We start from the raw sequence: 20,265 nt of genomic DNA, 5'->3' as shown, positions 1-20,265 counted from the left end.
TTCACAACCCATTTTACCACACCACTGAATGACACCATTATAGGGCCTGAACTGTTTTTCAGCTGCAACACAAGCTTTAAAAATAACTTGACCTTCCAGACCTCAGATGCGAATGATGCTTAGAGCTGCCTCCACTACTTCAAGGCACAACTATGAGAGGGAGGGAGTTTCCTTATGAAGCACAGCATAAAAAAACCTGTCAAACAAAAAAGCTTAAATACACATAAAAACTGACTGTGGTTTTAGGTTTCAGTAATAAGACAAGCTCTGATATCTCAAATATTGCAAGATGGTGTAGCCTACACCAGAATTTTGCTGCAGTGGTAGACAGGAAAGAAATAGTCATGGCTAAATTTCCTTAAGTAGCAGCATGTAATAAAGAAGAAACCAGCCTATTTTGTTTTTAATGTCCTGGGCTTGCTTACAACACCCGGTGAAAAGGTCAGTGCAATACAATATGAAAACCACAATGACAATCCAGTCTTTGCATTTGGTTCTTGATGGAAAGAAAGATAAAGTCTCCAATTCACTCTAAGTTATTGCCATGATTTTTAATCAAATGACAACAGGGTTCAAAACAATCTCCAATGAGTTTGCCACCTTTGGAATCAAGAAGCTTTCCAGTTCTAGTCAAAGAACAAAATTTTTGCTAACTATCCTGCCTTTAAATAGATGATCATGGCTCTTTTTGCCTCAAGGCACAAAGTTACAGAGGCTGTAGCACGGGTTATCCTGACTATGCAAAGAATCAATATCTCTGATATTTCTGACTTCAGCTAAGAACAAAAATGTAGACTGTGTTAGGGGGACTTCAGAGTTTCAGTTTGTAACATGTATTTATTCATTGGGTCTGAAAAGGAAATATGGTTGCCCAAAGTAAATGGGTATAAAAGAATGATTAATCTACATAAATGTTGCTGAAGCTGAGCTGGTAGTTGGTTCGCCTTGCCTTTCTGATTGCTGCAGTGAGAAGCTAGGTAATAGTATTCATCGAATTCCTGCAATCTGGACCTTAGCTCACCCAGGCAATTCACAGCCTGAATTCAGCAGGAGATGGGTAGTGTAGCTGTCCTGTTAGAGCTGACTGTACAAGAAGAGTTTATTACTATTGATAACATGCTAAAAGGAGAAGGATTTCTTAAACAGAAACCTAGCACGGTTGTACGTTTCTTATTTTAAGTTTCCAGACCCGTGCAGGGATTTTTTTTCCTTCCCAATGCTCTAAAACTTTTTCACTTTTTAAACTTCAGAACATGCACTGTCATTATTTCTTTCCCTTGAAGACGTTAATACAATTTCAAGTGGATTAACAATATAGTAGTATTTCTAAACTCTATTAGCAATTTAAGGTTTAATTTCATTTATAGCCTATAAAGTGATTTATTTTAAAACAGAGTTATGGCTCTGGTGTATAACTCCATCTCATAACAAATTTGGTGAGAAGAAATTATGTAGTCAGGTTAGGAGGAAGAGTCAGTCATAACTTTTAGAGGGCAAAAGAAGTGGTAATGGAAAACTCGTAATGGGCTTTTTAAAAGTGTTTGCGAGGGATAAAAACAATGCAAAAATCTAATATATGAAAGCTGTCAAGGGACTGACTTCAAATCACCACTGACATTTATAGAGTATGGGCAAACCAAGTTATATAAAAACCAGCTGTACCTCCTAGCTCCCAAAACAAAAATATTCTGATGATGATTCAAAGACCTGCAATAAAATGAATGTCAAAAAATACACTAATCACATAAATCTACATCTATAGCTATTTCCTACCTGCTTAACAACTTACTGCGCAGTAAAATGCTTATGAGAATTGGTGCCAAAACAAGGTGAGGACCAGTTCCAAAGAGTGTCTGTGAACGTGTCTGAAAGTCCTATCCATAGGCTTTCTTGGATACCCTTTATGCTTCTGCTTTAAAACATGCTTAGATGTCTTTGTGGATTGGAACTTCTTTTCTGACATCTTGCAAAGGAGTCTGCAGATTCAGCCCTTCCTCATTGCATCTGAAGACTTGGACAATGAACCAAGGCCATCCTTTTCCTCTCAGATTTTTGGAGCAAGCCAAGGCAGAGTGAGTTTATGAAACCTTGTTGCTGACGTGATGTATGCCAAAATATTGAATTTCTCTCTTTAATATATTCCTAACTACTTGACAACCAACCCCTGTCTATACCTATTCTTCAGATTTTTTACTTTTTCTTCTCTGCTTTTCTTAACCTGTCTTGAGCAGTCTGCATGCCTTATTTGAGAGGGACAGGTAGTCACTGCACATGAAACACCACTTGAGAGAAGCTATTTGGGAAAGAATCACTTTCCTTTCTCCACATTGACCAGAATTTTGCCCTTGCCATTTTAATCATGTACAGCTACTAAGCACAGAACCAGAAGCTGTTATCTTCTCAATGCTGTTGTGTTGCCACTTCCCTTGAGAAAATGAGACGGGTGGGAATATGAGCAACAAATGTAAACTACCCTGTATCATTAACCGAAACTCACGGTATTGTATTTGCTAACAGTTGCTTTTACATCCCCTTTTCATGACTAGGTATGCAGGACTGATGGGAAATAGCCCATTTTTAACCCACCTCACTCTGAAGCTGACACCGTAATGCTATAGCCATTCTTCACGTATAGTTCACGGCCAGTATCAGAACAGACATCCTGACCATTTCACCGAAGTGAAAATCACGTATCTATGATGATGCCTTCAAGGCACATTTGGCTGAAAAAGCCAACATACTGTGCTTCAGAAGGAGAGGAAAGGCTATGCAGGCAGAATGAATAAGCAGTGAAGACAAAAATTGCATTCATATCTAGTCCTACCTATTTGATGGGGTTTTTGGAACAATAATGTCACAGAAGCAGACAAGCTCTGATTATGTATGAGCATCTGCACGTACACATCTAAAACATTTGCCAGCAAAAGTGCATTTCTCTCAATCCTGAAGCTTAAAAGTGGATTTGACCATCACAATGAAAGGGTGATAACACTGTCTGACCTCTGCCTGACTTGCTGCCCTCCCCTTGGATGCTGACTGGCACTGACTGTTGAGAATAACTAAAAATAACCAGCTTGTCTCATATATGGTAATAAGGGCAAAGGGAGAAAAAGAGGTGGTATATTTGAGTTTCTTGCTGTTCACCCTCCTGTCATCTTCCTCTTATATTTTTCCCCTTGGGAACAGAGTTTGTTGCAGAAACCACAATTAGCACAGATAATGGGAGCCAAGAACTTATTAATGATTTCATACCAGGGCCAAACTGGTAATGAGTTTTGAGGCAGAAAAGGGAACTGAACAGGAGTACATACTCCACAGAGGACCATATTTAAGGATAGCATCACATTGCCACACAGAGCAGACTTCAGTTTTGTAAGATGCAGGCTGAATGAATCCAAATGAGAGGATGCCAACGTACAGAGCACAAAAATACAACCCCCCAAAATGCTTGCTTTTCTCATATTTTTCAGGGTTTCATAGGTTTTGCTTCTGTGTGGTTTCTTTCTTTTTATTTGTATGGTGGTTTTTTGCCAAGGAAGTTTTTAGTAGTCACTAACTATCCAAAGGCATGTATTAGATGTGTCATGCTCAGTCTCGCTCTGATTGCGCCTCAGAAATCATCCACTTCTGGGGTCAGGGCACCAGCAATGCTCTGTGCCCCGGTATCCAAGACACATCCCTAGAAAAAGGTAAACCCCCTTTCCCAAAATTACCTAGAAGATCCTGGGAGAAACTCTTACAAATAAATCAGTATTGATTAAAGGACAAGAAAAAATACACTGAAAATAAATGTGGGTTTTGAACAAATAAGAGCAAATGTGGAAGCTCAAGTACCTTGGCTGGTAATTATTGTCCACATGTGATCAGCATGCATGAGTTTCTCTCAAGGTCCAAGTACTAATCACAGCACCAGACGAGATCGTTAGGTTTTTCAGTTTTGTTTGGTGCATCTCATCTCTGAATCAGTGATCTCCAGTGCCATCAGTTCTGCACTGCTTAATTATGAGCAATGTCAAAAGTTTAGGAGGAAGCAGGTTAGGAAAACAAGCAGTGATGCATCCGTATGCAGAGAACAGGATAAAGTCAACAACAGAAGGTAAAGTCACATAGAGCTACAATGCACACAGGGACTCCCAGGAGAAGAGAAATACGACTGCACTGCTTGTGTACTGACAACTGGGAATACATCAAGATTACTGTTCTGTAACCCCAACGAGTCCTGAAGGCATAAAATATTCAACAATTGCCAGGTACATTCTAACACTGAATGACTAGGAAGAACAGCATCAGTCTTTTGGAGAAGCTTTAACTCTTTTTGTTTTTTTAAATTTGAAACCACTCGGGATATTTAAAAAAAAACAAAGGGAATTAATTGGAACAGGGACAACAAACTTACTTTCATTCTTTGTTTAATAATCTTTATCCATGGCACATCTCACTGAAACTTACGCTCTATTTGCTTATGCACTCAGGCAGTGAAGATTTCCAGCAAAAACTTCTCTTTCTTCTTGTTATGACCTTCCTTTATCTGGAAAAGTGCTTAAGCTTTTGGACTTGAGCTTCAGAAATACCCGGGGTATTCTTCCTTTCCCACTTAATCCCAGGCAAATGAATGAAGTCACAAGGTACAAGTCAACACAGCTCCTGGGCTCTTGCTCCTGAGAGTTCAGATCACATTGCAAGGATCCTTTAAAAATTGGCAACACAGCCAATCCCAGCACTGCCAAAAACCGTCTTACTCTGCACCACTTGAACAGACAAAAGCCCAAGTTATTCTTAACCAGCAAATTAGTACTGAAAAGAGTAAGTCAGCACAAGCAGTTCTTTTGAAGGCTTCCTCATCTAGAAACAAAAACAAGTTAGCAAAGTTATATATTTTTAAGAAAGTTGAGGCAGCACAAAACTAATATTTTCTCAGTTGAAAGCACTGCTAGCTAGTCCAATACCCTGCCTCTGGCAGCAGCCACTCACAGGTGGGTAACACACAAGAAACAGGGATGTTATACGATGATGCTTTCCCCAGCATCCCCTCCCAGCCCCCTGTATCAGGGGGCAGAGGAACTTTGAGTTGGGCGCTGGGTCTGGGTCTTCAGGTATAAGCAGCACCGATGGCCCCATCCTCCATGAAATCTCTCGCTCCTCTTTAAACCCAGGTATATCTCTGGTCTCCACAGCTATGCTCTCAGCACATTCTCATGCAATACCTTGTACAGGGGTGTACATAAAGGGCTTTGAAACATTACCTCAGCACAAATAAGGGGTCATTATTTCACAGATCTTATATAAGAACAAGCACTGCCAGATACCGATTTGATTAATTACCACCTAGAGATTACAGAGCACAGCTGAAAGTATACCCTCTTTCATTTTCTATTTGAGGCCCTGCAAAGGACTCTTTCTGAAAGAAGCTGGGAATTTGAGTGTTTATAATAAGGCATTCTGTATTGTGCTGGTTTGGGCTGGGATAGAGTTAATTTTCTTCACAGTAGCTAGTATGGGGCTGTATTTGGGATTTATGCTGCAAAGAGTGATGATAACACAGGGGTGTTTTCGTAACTGCTGAGCAGTGCTCACACAGAGCCAAGGCCTTTTCTGCTCCTCACCCCACCCCACCACCGAGGAGGCTGGGGGGGCACAAGGAGTTGGGAGGGGACACAGCCGGGACAGCTGACCCCAACTGACCCAAGGGATATCCCAGACCATAGGACGTCATGCTCAGCATAGAAAGCTGGGGAAGAAGGAGGAAGGGGGGGACGTTCAGAGTGATGGCGTTTGTCTCCCCAAGTCACCATTAGGTGTGATGGAGCCCTGCTTTCCTGGAGATGGCTGAACACCTGCCTGCCCATGGGAAGTGGGGAATGAATTCCTTGGTTTGCTTTGCTTGTGTGTGTGGCTTTTGCTTTACTTATTAAGCTGTCTGGATCTCAGCCCACGAGTTTTCTCACTTTTACTCTTCCAATTCTCTCCCGCATCCCACCAGGGTGGAGTGAGCGAGTGGCTGTGTTGGGCTTAGTTGCCAGCTGGGATTAAACCACAACATGTATTTATGCAACAGTCCCTTGATTATGCTTCGTTACCCTGCCTGGCCTTTTTTTGACCTCCCTACTGTCCATTGTTTGACTCTGTTATCCACAGCAGAGCTAAATGCCTGAACCTTGCCAAAGAAAGTGTCATGCATGTGTCAGATCACAAGTTTACATCCTAAGTCATTGTTCCAGGCTCATTAACAGGAAACACAACTAACCAAAGCTGCTTTTGGTAGCTTGCAGGTATACTCGAGGGTGAGAACAGCAGAAAAAGGAGCTGAAGATTACCCTGAGGAAACAATGCCACAACAAAATGTATTTATCCTGCACTGTTGACCTCCTTATTCTATTACAGTTGGTGCTTATGAGGAGTGTGTGCTTAGAAACACTATCATTTTATGAGCAATTATAGGATTATAAACCATATTTCAGGAAATAAAAGGGTGAATCTCACATGGCCACCTTTGCTTTCACCTGCAGGAGCAAGTGGTTTGTTGGTCAATGTGTGAAAAAAGAACCACAAGAAAGTGTTTGGTGGTAAACAAGTAGTAGATGAAGTTGAATGGCAGATTTATAGTTAAACCTTTATCTGTTAACAAGGGCACTCAGAAGCAGTCTATGCTGGACAGGTCTTGCTGCCTATACTCAAGGCTCGCTCTTTGATAGATAGACAGTATCAGCTACTAGTTTATCTATCCCTTTCATTGCATGAGGAGAGATTTGGTAGGATTACAAGTTACAGCTTGCTTTATTTTTCTGTCTCCAAGACATAAAGAAAGCCACTTTGTTTCTTTTCAGAAATAAAATTCTGTGAACAGGGAAAATAAATGCACAGGGCAGAGAAAACCATTTAACAAGCATCAGTATCTAACACTACGAAATAACACCCTCACAGAATTGCTGTACAAACTATGTGAAAATTAGTAAAAAAAATCTTTGTCAGAAAACACCATTGACTATGACTTCCACAGTTTTGTACCTTCCAGACTGCCTCGTGCCACAAAGCCAGGTTTTACACTTCAGGGTGATCTGCTGCTACCTTTTCCCATCACAGCCAGTGGTGACAACAGTCACCAAACCCATCTGCACACTGCCTTTATTGCCTGTTAAGAGAAAACCTGCAGTGGACCTCTTTTACAGGGATTACACCTTGGTCCACAACACTCTGAAGCGAGGAGGTGTAGGCGCTTGCATGAGAACTAGTGAGACTGATATGAACACAGTGTGAATGGAAATGTGTGTGTAAGTGTCAGAAATTAAAAACAGAACAAGGGTTAAAGGAACCGCCTGCAGTGGTAGCGAAGGGCACCACTTGCAGTCAATGCAATGATGGCCCACCAGTGGCCTCCACTTACAAACACCCACTGCTGATTTTACAGAGAATGTGTCAAGAGGACAGGAATTTGGAGCAAAGACAGGGTCACGCCCCACCCTCTTCAGCCTAAAGCCCCCAGAGGTCCTGCAGCTCTTTCCAGTTAGATAGAACATAGACAAGTGCCTTCACAGGAAAAGCATTAACACCTTACTGCTTACAGAAAAACTGTTAACATGTTTTTAAAGAGGTCCAGATAAGACACAAGTATATACTAGAGTTTGATTTGAAGCAGGTCAGCAACATCTAATAAAATTTCCCATGTTACAGAACATTATGCTATTATATGATAGTTAAGATTATGGTCAATCTGAAAACTTTTCCTGAAAGCAGAAGGAAACAATACATTTTTAGCAAACTTTTAAGAATCTCAGGACAAAAAACCCCTACCCATTAGCACTGTCAGCAAAGTAGGGAGAAAAATTTATGAGGGTGGCTAGGCACCAGCAAGCTGGAAAATCTCCCTTCAGCAGGCTTTTCTAAAAACAGGAGAGAGAAAAGAAAGACACCTCCCTGTGGGCAAAATAACAAATTTATATTCCAAGCCTAATTTAGAGCCGGTTCTAGCCAACTGAAGGAAACTTCCAAAACAAAGGAATGTAAATATAGTTAATTAGACTGACCACGCTAGTACTACCCTAAAATGTGATGAGATAGCTCTCCTGACAGGAGAAACACTTCTGCCGTCTCCCTATCAGGCCTCGACTGCACTTTGTTTCTCAGGCAGCTCTGACCCCCCAGGTCATCTCCGCGGGCTGCTCTGGCATCACATTCCTACAGCTTTGTTTCAAAAAGCAGTGCTTGCATGATAGTATATTAAGATGAAGACACCATTACCAATGGCTACACTGAATATTTCACTGTATTTCCTTACTCATTCTCCCTCTAGAAATTAAGCCATGCTGCAAGTACCAGCGTAATATTAGTAAGAAGGTAAATATATTTATAATGCAGGCTTTATTTAATCAGTAGAAATGCCAAAAGAAACTTCCATTCTTCAGTAGATTGAGTGAGATAAGTCTGTTGATACAGCCACTGGGAAGCACAGGACAACACGATGAGGGAGCAGGCGAGATCATGGAAGGATGCTGCATGCATTGTCACAGTCAATACTGTAGTCACTTAAACCACTTCACCATCTAGGATAATTGTCAAAGCACAATCACAGGTTGCCCATTCTATGCATGAAGAAAATTAAACAACTACGAGGGAAAGCAAGCTAATGACATTGAAGAGAGTTCACTACTCTCCAAGAGAGCTTTGTCACTACGGCCAGGCTGCTAAAAGGTGCTTCATGCAGTACATGGTTCATAGCAGCAATTCCCCTTCCTGGATGTATCTTTTCCATCTTTCTTCAACGCAGAGTTGGAGAAAGTTACCTCACTTGGTAATCTGGAGCTACCTCCCTCCAAGAGCTCAGTAGTCAAACCAGTAGCCACAGGAGATCCAGGCCAAAGACCATGCTTTCTCTGAGGGATGGACACAGCCTTTGCTAAGGGCTGTCACCTCACAGAGGAGAGACTGGGGTTCTAGTCTTTGCCCCAATTAATATTTAAGTATATCTTATTAAACATTAATTGAAATAGGGACTAGAACTAGTTCTGTATTCCCAGCTGAGTGGCTTCGCCTTTAGGCTACAGTCATTCTTATGAGTTTGATCACTCTCGCTCTCCCTGACCCACAAAATACTAACTATCCCCCAACAAAGTGGAACACCTTCATCTGAAGGAATGAAGAGCCTGCCAACTGACTGCTAGGGCACTTTCTTCAGAGGGAGAAGTGGATTCATAATCCCTCAGACAGAGGAGAAATTGGAGCCCCAAACCTTGCCACAACCACAGAACCAGGGGGTGGAAGGACATCACTAGGTGATGGGGTCAGCTAGGGAAACATCTCCTTGGAGGATCCCAGTAGCACCTACAGCAGCGTTCAATATCCAGCAACAGTGTAGTAATAGACCTCAGTCCAAGCCAGAGGTCTTCCTGAACGCATCTGGAAACAGACCTTTACACGGGCAGAAAATTTTACATGAGGAAACTTTGGCACCTAATGACTGTAGGAGCCTCCAGGAGTCAATGACAATTGAGTGCATTGAGGATCTCAGTTTTGGACCTAACTACATCCTACATTAAACAGGAAGCACTATGTACCCAAATCCTGTTACGGTCTAACCCTAGAGCAACAAAACAAGAACCTGAAATTGGTGTGGTTATTAACTAGACATGTGCTCACATTTAGTTTTTAGGCTTTACCCTGAATTGTCAAAAATGAGAAACACCCTAACACTTCAGACTAAGAAATGATAAATTCTAAATAGCAAATAGCCCATTAGGAATTTTTTTGAAGATAATATGGTATAGACATACCAGTTCTTAATATTATTTTTCTAGATAAAAGTCAACTTGAACACAATGCCTGTAAATTTTTTCCATTTCCCATGTATTTTCAGAATAGAGATGTGGCCACTTAGCATGAGGTTACATTTCTGAAATGGCCATAGCTAGCAGTAAATGTTCTTATAATTATTCACGCAGCACAAGTGCTCACACTTTGCATCATACATAGGTTGCCCTCCAAAAAAGTCCAGGCTATCACACCCATACATTGCCTGATTAGCCTGAACCACAAGATCTTTGTACTGCTGAAATGAGTAAGAGTTTAACCATTGATTTCAAGGGCAGCAGGGCTGCACAACTTCATCCTAGTTTTTTTATCACCTGTTTTCAGAGCATAATGGCTCACCAATTTGTGTTTTTCTCCCCACCCACTTTTCCACTGCCCTCATCCCTGCTTTTGTGCTCCGGAAGCACAGGTGTGTGCTGTTGCTGTGGTCTATTAACATTGCCATCACATAAACCTCCCTGTTCATCTATTATCTCCCGGGCTGCAGGTACCCAGGTGCTGATTTCTTTCTGCAATCCCAGCAGCTGCTGCAGCGACATTTAGTAGCACAGGTTCTGACTTTTAACCCTTTGCTTCCTGGCTTTACATTATTCCTCCTTTTCACTACTCTTGTTGGGAAGAAAGAGCTGACCCATACCTGCCAGCCTCTTCAGACACAACAGCATTCATCTACCCACCTCACACAACTCCTAATTCTAGGCTCATAACACCTACAAGACACAAACTGCACCATTGTCTTTTATCTCCATTTTCTACGGTTTCACCTGCTTCCTCTCTTTGCTTCATGCTCTTTCCCCTCCAGTTGCCACTTGTTTTGAGTCAGATGCCCAGCTCCAAGGCATTCAGCCTCCTCATGACGGAGGAATATGATCTCATCACAAGAGCTTTCGGCTCCAACTTCTGAGCTGGGTCATCTGTGCTCGTATAACCACCTCTGTCAGTTATTAACTTCTCAAGGTAGTGATTTCATCATCTTTACCCATCTATAAAGTGCTTATGTTTACCATAAGGAAAGATTTTTCAGTGGCACAAATGGAAGAACCAGTCATTCATCTCCCGACTATAAGCAAGCACAGTGTTTTTAAATAGGAAAAAAACAAACAATGGAGAATTAGAAAATGATAAAAGATTGTGTTTTTAAAATAAGTTTTAAAAAGATCATTTCTTTAACAGTTATACTATAGGCAGGCAATTCATATGCAGTTAGAAAAGGTTAAATGAGCTAATTGCCATACTGATCCCTCCACACAGAGAGGCCATCTACCATGAACAGGGTGATGCATAACATACAGATTTTGTAAATCTGGTCTCTGACTGCTAAAAAATGATGTCGCTGGCCTTAGTTTTAAAATCAGTGTATTTTTTCATTCAGATTACAACAGTTTTAAGAATCTCCAAATAACCTTCTACATCCCCTGTCTGAGGTCTTGGTGGTAGAAAAGAATGAAAAGGGCTACCCTACTTTCCAAAATGCATATTTTATTTAGGTAGGTGACAGTTAATAATATACCTATCCAAAACTCTAGGGATTTTTATTACATCAAAAATAATGCTGCTAGTGTTTTACTCTCTTGATCGTTTTAACATGAATCTAGAAAGCCATCTCCACAGAGATTCCTGGTTCATCCTTCACCATCAGGATGAAAAAAATGCTCAAGTTCTTCAAATATATGTCTTTTTCTAGTGATGAGCATTGAAATCAGTTTGTTTGCTTTCCCAGACTGCGATGCATACTCTCGAGAGACCTGAGCCTGATACATTCCCTTTAATAGCAAGAGGGATCCAGGTCAAGCTGCCCTGCAGACATCAGCTGTGACTATATGGCAGATACTTGCAAAAAGGCATGAATTTTTAAGCTCTGGGGCTATGGAATTCCCAAGATTCCTAAAAGCCATCAGCATTCATGCAAGTGTATTCTGATGGTTCACAAAATGCTCATACACATTCATATGATGTTGGATTTCTGTGCAAATTGAGAAAGCAGTGTGTGTTCAGAAGAGAACTCCCACGACAGACTAGAGAATGGAGAAGCACTGACTGTGTTATTTAGGGATGTGGTACCAATAACAGGGGTCACTTTTTGAAATCCTAGCTATCAGTCTTCAGTATCATAAGGGACTGAGTGCATGGATAAAGTACCATAAATTTCCCTCATCTATGCAAAAATGCTATTTCCAGAACCACACAGCAGTTTTTCAAACTTTTAATCACTCCTTTTGCCTTCAGACTTAATATAATTTTTTGGTTTAGTTTATAAGATGTCTTAGTAAGTTTTAAAAAACAACTATAAAGCATATTGTCTTGGGCAGGGGAGGGGGGCAGGGAGGGGAAGAGACAGTATACAGCCAGATAGCTTCCATCCAGAATCTATCTTTACATCACTCACTACAGTTGCTCACATAAAGACCATCCTTTCTTCTTCCATTTTTTTTTCTCTAAGTAGATTTTTAAATATATTCGTTAAAGAGACAAATTACTTTCTCACTGTAGCAATCTACCTGTGGCAGCTTCTAATGACTGTCTTTACCCCAAAATGTACCAGACATTTCATATTTTTTTTTCTCACCTTAGTGCTTGTTAAGATTTGGAGTAGGCTAAGCCTGCCTTTTCCTATTAGCAGTACCCAGAACCAAGCAAAGTTCATAAACACTTACAGTAGAAGGGCATCGCATTTCTGCAGGCACTTGGACATCACAGCCTTAGGATTTATGTGTTTGGACCAAGGTATACTGAGCTGGGTACAAGGGTGAGACTCCTTTGAGCACAAGGAGAGATACCAGTGTAATTCAGTGTGACAACATCCTCAAGAGCCTGGAGGCAGATGTCAGCCACCCTCTATCTCTTATTATGTTCAAGTAATTAATCACAATATGTGTGGTGTAAGCTTGAATAAACTAACTGCGCTAATCCCATTTATGTTTAAATACATTGATTGTAGTTCCACAAAATAGAAGTTCAACAAAGTCAAGGACTTTACACTCAGGGTCCAACATCATCTTAATAATAACAATCAGTTTATCAGCCTTATTTTTATTCAAGTAAATTCTTTTCTTGCACTTTAACTACTAGGCCCTGTTTCTATTTAGCATTGGAACAGGAAATAATTGCAGCTGGTCTCACACTACGGGTTACTATTATCTCCAAAGAAATGAAGACAATCAATATTCTAGGGAGGACAGGTACTGAAACTGCCTCCTGAATAACTTCCAGATCAATAATCATGATAGAAAATGGAAGGGAGATTTGCATTTGAAGGAATCCCAAGGAGATCCCAAAGGAAGGAATTGACTGCAAAGACAAATATGTATTGTTCTCTTACCAAATGGTTAGGTAGGTGTGTCAGCAGCTGGTTGCCTACTACCAAGAAGATTTTAGGATATGATTTTAGGATGAGTAGACATAAACTTGACTTTAATTTTTTTTGTTAACCACTGCAAAAGCAATTACAATCACATATGTTAATTGGAACTTGTGAATAAACAGCATATATTTACTTCTTACTGAAACCCGATTTGTATTATGCACAAGTCCAGTGCAACCATTAAATACAAACGTTCAATAGGATTAAAGGACCCAGTCCCAGCGGTTTCTGTAGGTTAAAAGGATGCCATTCCACTCAGCTACAGAAAACATAGAATCATTTAGGTTGGAGAAGACCTTTAAGATCATGGAATCCAACTGTTAACCTAACACTGCCAAATAACACTAAACCATGTCTCTAAGTGCCACCTCTGCATGTCTTTTAAATACCTCCAGGGATGGTGACTGCACCACTTCCCCATGATAGTCTTTGTTAAATTCACATGAAAGAATCACTTTCCAGAATCACCTAGGAAAGATCTCTTCCAGCAGCTGGACAGTCAGGAGAACCCCTATGGCCAAGCATTCCTGGGGAAAGCAACGAAGATGTGGGGTTACTTCCAAGTGCTGCCTTCCCCTGCACATAGTTGCTCTGCTTGAAAAACTGAATCTGTAGAGGTTTGCGAGAGAAACACTAAGACTGGCATCAATGAGGTATAAATGTGTGTGTGAAAGCACTAGAAGGAATGGCAGAAGGATAAAAGAAAAGTGTGCATTGAAGGCACCTTGATGAACAGGCCATCAAAATCACAGCAGACTCGTGTGCAATTTCTCAGACACCCAGACTGCAAAAACAGCCTACACCCAGGGAAGGAGACTAGAGAGCAACAAATAGATCAGCAGTATTGCACTGGGACTCACAGGAGTGCGATGAGCCGAAGAGAAAAGTTTTCTACAAATGTCAACTCCTTAGGGGCACAAAGGCACATTAAAAATGAGCACATGGTCACAAACCTATGAGGAGCCCAGGACAGGTGATGAGGACTTGATAGTCAGTATTCCTTATCCTACATTTCACCATAATTAATGCTGGCCAGAGTGGTGGGACACACGCATCTTAGTAAGTCTAAGTTGTGTGTGTCTAAGAGTCTAAGAAAGTGAGCAAGAGCCAATTTGCTAGCAAAGCTGAAGGAAAGAGTCACCTTCCTCTCACATACGGTCTTGTGTTAAGCTTTGCTACATGAATTGTGCAAACTAATCATCAATATGGAAAGAATAAACTAGTAAAATTATATCAGTCCTCCACTAACTGGGATATAGGAACAATAGTAAGTAAAAAAACCTTCTATCTAAACTTCCAAATTTCAAGCGAAAAAAGACTAGTTACTAAATACTACTAAATTCTCCATTGAAATTAATCAATAACCACTGTGTCCCACATGGCCACTAACTACATTTGGCTTCCTTACTGTTACCCATTTTCTAAACATGAGCATGCATTTTAATTTTGCTTTACAGTAGAAGAAAACTGGTGAAAGCTTTATGTAATTCTAGCCAACCCAGAATACCTAAGAAATTACACGAATGTTGAGAAAGACAGGAGTTGCGTGAATATTAGAAGTGTGCAAAAGAGGTGTTTATGTAACATTAACTTATATGTAGGCGCTATAGAATACAATGCAAAATGCTAAGAGTGCTTTAGAAATTATAGCTTCCTGAACTGAGTTTTATTTTAAAGAACAACAAAAAAACCCCTACAGATAAAATAATTTAAAAGTTGCATGTTTTCCTTTCTAAATTCTAACCCTCTCAAGCCAGGTAGTTTCTGGGATGATCACAGACTGGTAGGTGAGCATTTTTACTTCTTGTAGTATTTTTATGACTCAGAGCCATGCCATACATGATACTCAAAAAAAAAAAAATCAGCCCCTTGCTCCCTGCACACCCCCAATTACCTCTTTCAAGTCTTGGACAATAGCAGTGAGTCTCTCATTCTCTGCCTGAACGTTGGTGACCACGGCCCTGCTCTGCTTCAGCTCGTTCTGCATCTCCAAAATCTTCCCGAGGTAATAAGCTTCTTTTGATGCAGACTCCTGGAGGAGAGTTTCTTCACGTGTTTCACCATCTTCAGCCACTTTGCGGTGAATCGAGAAGGACTGTCCAAATGCCTGGAAGAGGAAAACAGTACATAGTATGAAACTACTGAAGCCCTAGAAAAATTATCAACAATAATGAGCAGATGCATAGCCAGCAGGAATGAAATAGATCTGTGAGTCCCAAACTCTGACCTAATAAATACTGCCTTAGCAGCTTCCTAGCAGTTGAAGGCCACCATCTCATTTAGCTGAAATGAAGCATCTTGAAGCTGTTCTCATTTGCAGTATGGATTTATGGCCCCTATCCAGGAGACCTCCACTGAGATCAGGATGGTACTCTGCTAACTAGCCATTAATTAGTGCCAGTGTTTAACTCTCCTGCATGAGGGCAGCTGATAATTCGTCAATTCCTTTCTTTTCTAGTTCTGCAAAACAAAAGGTGGTGTTTGTTTTGTTTTAAAGAGCATAAATAGCTGACAAATCTTTCTAAACTGCTTTCCATTTTCAACATTCTTTTATTATAGGAGCTGACTTCATGGTGTGGAAAAAAGCTTCCCATAACTTGAAAGACAGATAAATGAGCTGTTTCAAGCAGTGGCCATTTATACTGCTGGTAAGCTAAACACGGAGTTTGAAAGCCCCTTCATTTCATTTGTACACAATGTCTTCTGCTTCTACTGAAAAGAAACAATATTTAAGTATTCAAGAAGTTTCTAAATATATAGGTAATTCAGTGATTCTCTTCCTCCTTTTGTTACTGGTTTAGAGTGATCAGTTTAACAAGGCAGTATTTTCTCAGTGACAATTTCTGATGTTATTTTGGACAGCTCTGAAGCAACCCGGAAGAAAGCAAAGTACAAGCCACAACAGTAGAAGTGATGGAGATACTCAGCTATGAAAGACAGAGGGGAAAAACCTGCAATAATATAGTAACACAAAAAAATAATGTAATAACACAAAATAATATATAAATAAAAATAAAATAGTAATGAAATAATATATAAAGTAAAATAAAAGCACAACCTGTTTTGTTTGTATTGCCTTTAAAAACAGACATTTGGTTGAAAATGACATGGTCTAATTCTGGAAAAAGCCAAAAGAAGGCCTCTAATGTTAAGAATATTTAGCCTAACGTAGGCAAAAGCTCTCTCTTAATTCAAAGAGAGTATTTTTGAAAGACCATGATTTAAATTTTTTTTTTCCCCAATATAGGAAAGATACGTCATGGTTATATATGTTCTTTCAGTGGGAAATTCTCCCCTAAAGCCCAATTTCTACCCAGCTATATGAATCCACAAAGCAGAGTATACATTTGTACCCACTGTAAGCTGTGGCCCCCTTTGCCTTCCCGTCAATAAGAACTACTTGCCAAATGAAATCCATTGTTTTACTGCCACTATTTATAGCCTTTCAGAACACATTCTACATTTTACTGGCACTAGAACTGAAGCCACCCCTTAGAAACTTCAAAGCAAAACCCTGTTCAAAAACTTTTTAGCTTTTAAGTCTAACTCACTTAGAGAATCCTGTGAACTCAGCATTAAAGGATTCTAAAAATATTCAATAATGTATTAACCCAGCTGTCTTCTCAAAAGACTGCAAGTTACTGAAATAGCAAGCATCAGCAACTTGCCAAATAGGATTTTCCAAGTAACAAGAAATTCAGTCTAATGAAACTGTTAAGCACTGATTCAGTAACTATATCTGTGACTAAGACGACTGTTTCAGGAACACTACTGATAAATTATATCTTACTCTACACACTTACATTCAATGGCTCACTGTTCCTAAGTTGAGACTGAGCAAAAAGCACCAGTCTAATACCTACAAGAAAAATGTAAACACCACATATCTGGGGGCGGGGAGAAAAAAAAAAAATCAAAACACAGCAGAACAGCAGGTAGGACTGACAGGGCTGGAAAAGCTCATGAAGAAATGGGAGCTGGAGCCCTCTCTACCCGAGAACTACAATTAAAAGCACTATGGGTAAATACCAGTACACAGTGATGATGGCTTTCCAGGTACATACTATATTTTCCTCAAGCGTACTTTGAAGGCGCATTTTAGCACATGTGATGTTTGAGAATGGCCATGAATGCACATTTTGGGGAGGGTGCATAGCATAACAGAAAATTAGTGTGTACTTAACATTTTCTTGTAGCTATGACTACAGAAAATGTCAGAGAAAATAATTTAAACATTTTTTTCTATGAAAGTAAATGTGAACATTACCATATATTACACTATTCAATTTCTTTCTTAAACATTAAAAATCAGGGGAAGGAAAGAAAGGAAGCATAGTTCTCTTTCCATATCGATGGAAATTCTGCAGATCCACACAACAAGGAGAGGAACACAAGATGTCTTTTAATTAAAAAGCAAGTAAAAAGTCCTGCTTCCGTATTTCATGGTCTGTATAGAACACCAAAAAGTTTAAACTTTCCAGACATACCCACTTAAGGCCTCCCATGAGATTGATCACTTTTAAATTCAGCTGTACATCAATATTTTTCAGCTGGTAGCCACATATTTGTTCTATTTTGGTTTTATGTTTTAATAATTTGCTTAATATGTTTACTTATTTATAAAACCTTATAACCTTGCTATGATAGAAATACTTCAATTAACTGTGCTCACTTATTTCCCTGAAGCCATCCCCGTAGTAGGAAATGTTAGTCACCTGAAAAACTTTTCAGGTCAACTAACTTTATGACAAGCGCAACTGTTGTCATCCAACAACTCCCAGTTTCCAGGTCTGCATGGGGCAGTACACCTCACACCACCGCTTCGCACGAACAGCACGCTCAGCCAACAGCACGAGCAGGCTGCAGCCTGGGAGAGCTGGAACAGCCCACTTCAGTCCTCACAATTACCTCCTGAGCAGGTTGGACAGTAAAGAGTCAAAAGGTCCCCAGGAGCTGGGAAACCCATATTAGTGAAAGCCAGTAATGGATATGAACTGGAGGAGCATTTGGCACAGAGGCATTCATATGTGAGAACTGGATGCAACTGGTATTGGTATCAGGTACGGAAGGAAGAAGCAGCAGATGAAGCTCAAAACATGACAAGGTGGCTACCCGGACTGCAAGCTAAAGAAGGTTCACCTGCATTTGGGTCAAGTGTTGGGTACAAACTAGTTTGCTGAACATATCTTATGGTATTGCACGCAGGAAAATACTAGGCTGCTATGGAAGCCTGACTGAGGAAATAGTTTTCCTTTGACACCATGCAACACCAAGGGAGAGGAAGAAGTACTATGCAAATGGAGAGCAGATGTTCCCTGTGTTCACCACTGAAGAAGATATCGATATTTTAGTCAGGTATTTATAGCAAAGGTACATAGCTCGGCTCCTGGAGATATACTGTTCCTGCCTAAAAGTACTTTGTCACCTGTATTAGTACCACACCAGCTTCTCCCTAAACCAAATTTCAGGTGATGCCAGGATGGTAAAAGCAGGGTGTTATGGGTTTGTGTGGCACGAGTTTTTTTGGTAGCAGGGGAGGGGACCACAGGGGTGGCTCTTCCATTCTGTTCTATCTTTTCAAATGGGTTAGGACAAGTACATCCACATATGCTACGGAGTTCTCTGACCTAGCCACAGAGAAGTAACTGCAGAAGCAAAGAACTGTGGTTGTAACTGCGGGAACGGTACCCAACTCGCTTGCACTGTTTCTACAACAATATTTGGATGGGTACTGTACTATATCTTGCAGACATGTTAGTTAATTACCACAGTTCTTTTCAGTATGGTGCTGCCTTGCTTGGTATGACTACTCATTAAAACCACTTAGAAATCACTACTGGTCCCTTGGTGGCCCTTAGTTTCAGCAATCACATTGCAGAGCTTTTCTGACAAAGCACATCTCCCAAACTTAAGTCAGGACTCAGATGGGGCTGTATAGCCTTTTATGGTTTCTATCCCTCAGAGAAACCCCCTCCCAGCATAGGTGCAATAGCTTAACAGTCAGCTACAAAGACTGAGGCACATTTACTGTTTTGACAAAGACTGTCCTAAGAGAAGCCAGTCTGAATTTCACCTTACACTAGTCCCAGCACTTCTCTCAAGACTTCGCTTGAAAGGATGCTCTTGACTGAGTTAGCAGATACTTTTTTGGTAAGTTGGTCGTAAAAGCTGAGTAACAAGATGCCATTAAACGTTGTATGTATATTCTGAGACCTGAGAATTCATTAAACGTTGTATATATATTCTGAGACCTGAGAATTGTATAACAGTATCATGACCTTTTAGGGGGTTTCTTAAAATTTGAACTTTAAGGACAATAAAATAATGATCAGTATTTGAGTGCATGATAAAGGATGGCAACAGTGGGAACACACAGGTAAGAGGTCAGTCTGATCTCGGAGAAAGGTGTAACTTCTGAGGAAAAGCCCATTTGCCATTGAACTCTAAATAACCCCAGATAGAAATTCCAGTGTCAGAAGCAAACTAGCATGAAAGAAAGAAAGCAGTGAATAAAATGGGCACAGATTTGTAAAAGAGCAATAGAAAAATATGACTGTTCCAAACAACATATGTAAGAATATTTATATGACAAATAAAAACAGCAATAGAAAGCTCATGAGCAGTGAGTGATGTGAAATGATGTCTGTAAAATGAAAATTATATTTAGCACTTAGGAAAAAAAAGGAAAAAAGAGAAACTAGATGTCTAATTTACGTGTAGAAAGCAGCACATATGCAAAAGATCAGCTAAAACCATAAGTAGGTAATGAAGGATGCTATTTCTGAGTTTCAGTTTTATTTTTACTAGCCACCTGCTGGGGCAGGAATTCTGAAGTGTTTGCATAGAAATTCACTCTTCTAGTCTGTGATGACTAATAAGCAATAAAACACGACCTGACTGCTATCAGGACAAGCAGGCAGCCTACCTTTATGGCTTTGACACTTAATGTAGTTTTTCTGATGCATAATGCAACAGCATTGAACTTGTTCAAATGATTACCTATTTCAGCTGCTAACTTGCTGCAAAGCAGAATGTATTATGTATTAGTTACCTCCACATTCCTAACACAAAAGCAGGGAAAAAATCAGTTTGGGATTATCCAA

The 20,265-nt window shown here is 40.2% G+C and overlaps 1 protein-coding gene across 6 annotated transcripts in view; it reads right to left on the bottom strand.

Annotated features, from left to right (window-relative positions):
* Window positions 1-20,265, bottom strand: part of BICD1 (BICD cargo adaptor 1) — a 185,057-nt gene that overhangs the window by 76,239 nt on the left and 88,553 nt on the right. For all 6 annotated transcript variants that reach the window (XM_052790035.1, XM_052790034.1, XM_052790028.1 and 3 more), the window contains exon 2: window positions 15,057-15,269. In XM_052790035.1, coding sequence (XP_052645995.1) covers window positions 15,057-15,269 — 213 coding nt within the window. The remainder of the gene's footprint in view (window positions 1-15,056; window positions 15,270-20,265) is intronic.

This window comes from Harpia harpyja, chromosome 6 (genome assembly GCF_026419915.1).
Source record: "Harpia harpyja isolate bHarHar1 chromosome 6, bHarHar1 primary haplotype, whole genome shotgun sequence".
Taxonomy (NCBI): Eukaryota; Metazoa; Chordata; class Aves; order Accipitriformes; family Accipitridae; genus Harpia; species Harpia harpyja.
This window is presented reverse-complemented; position numbering and strand designations above follow the sequence as displayed.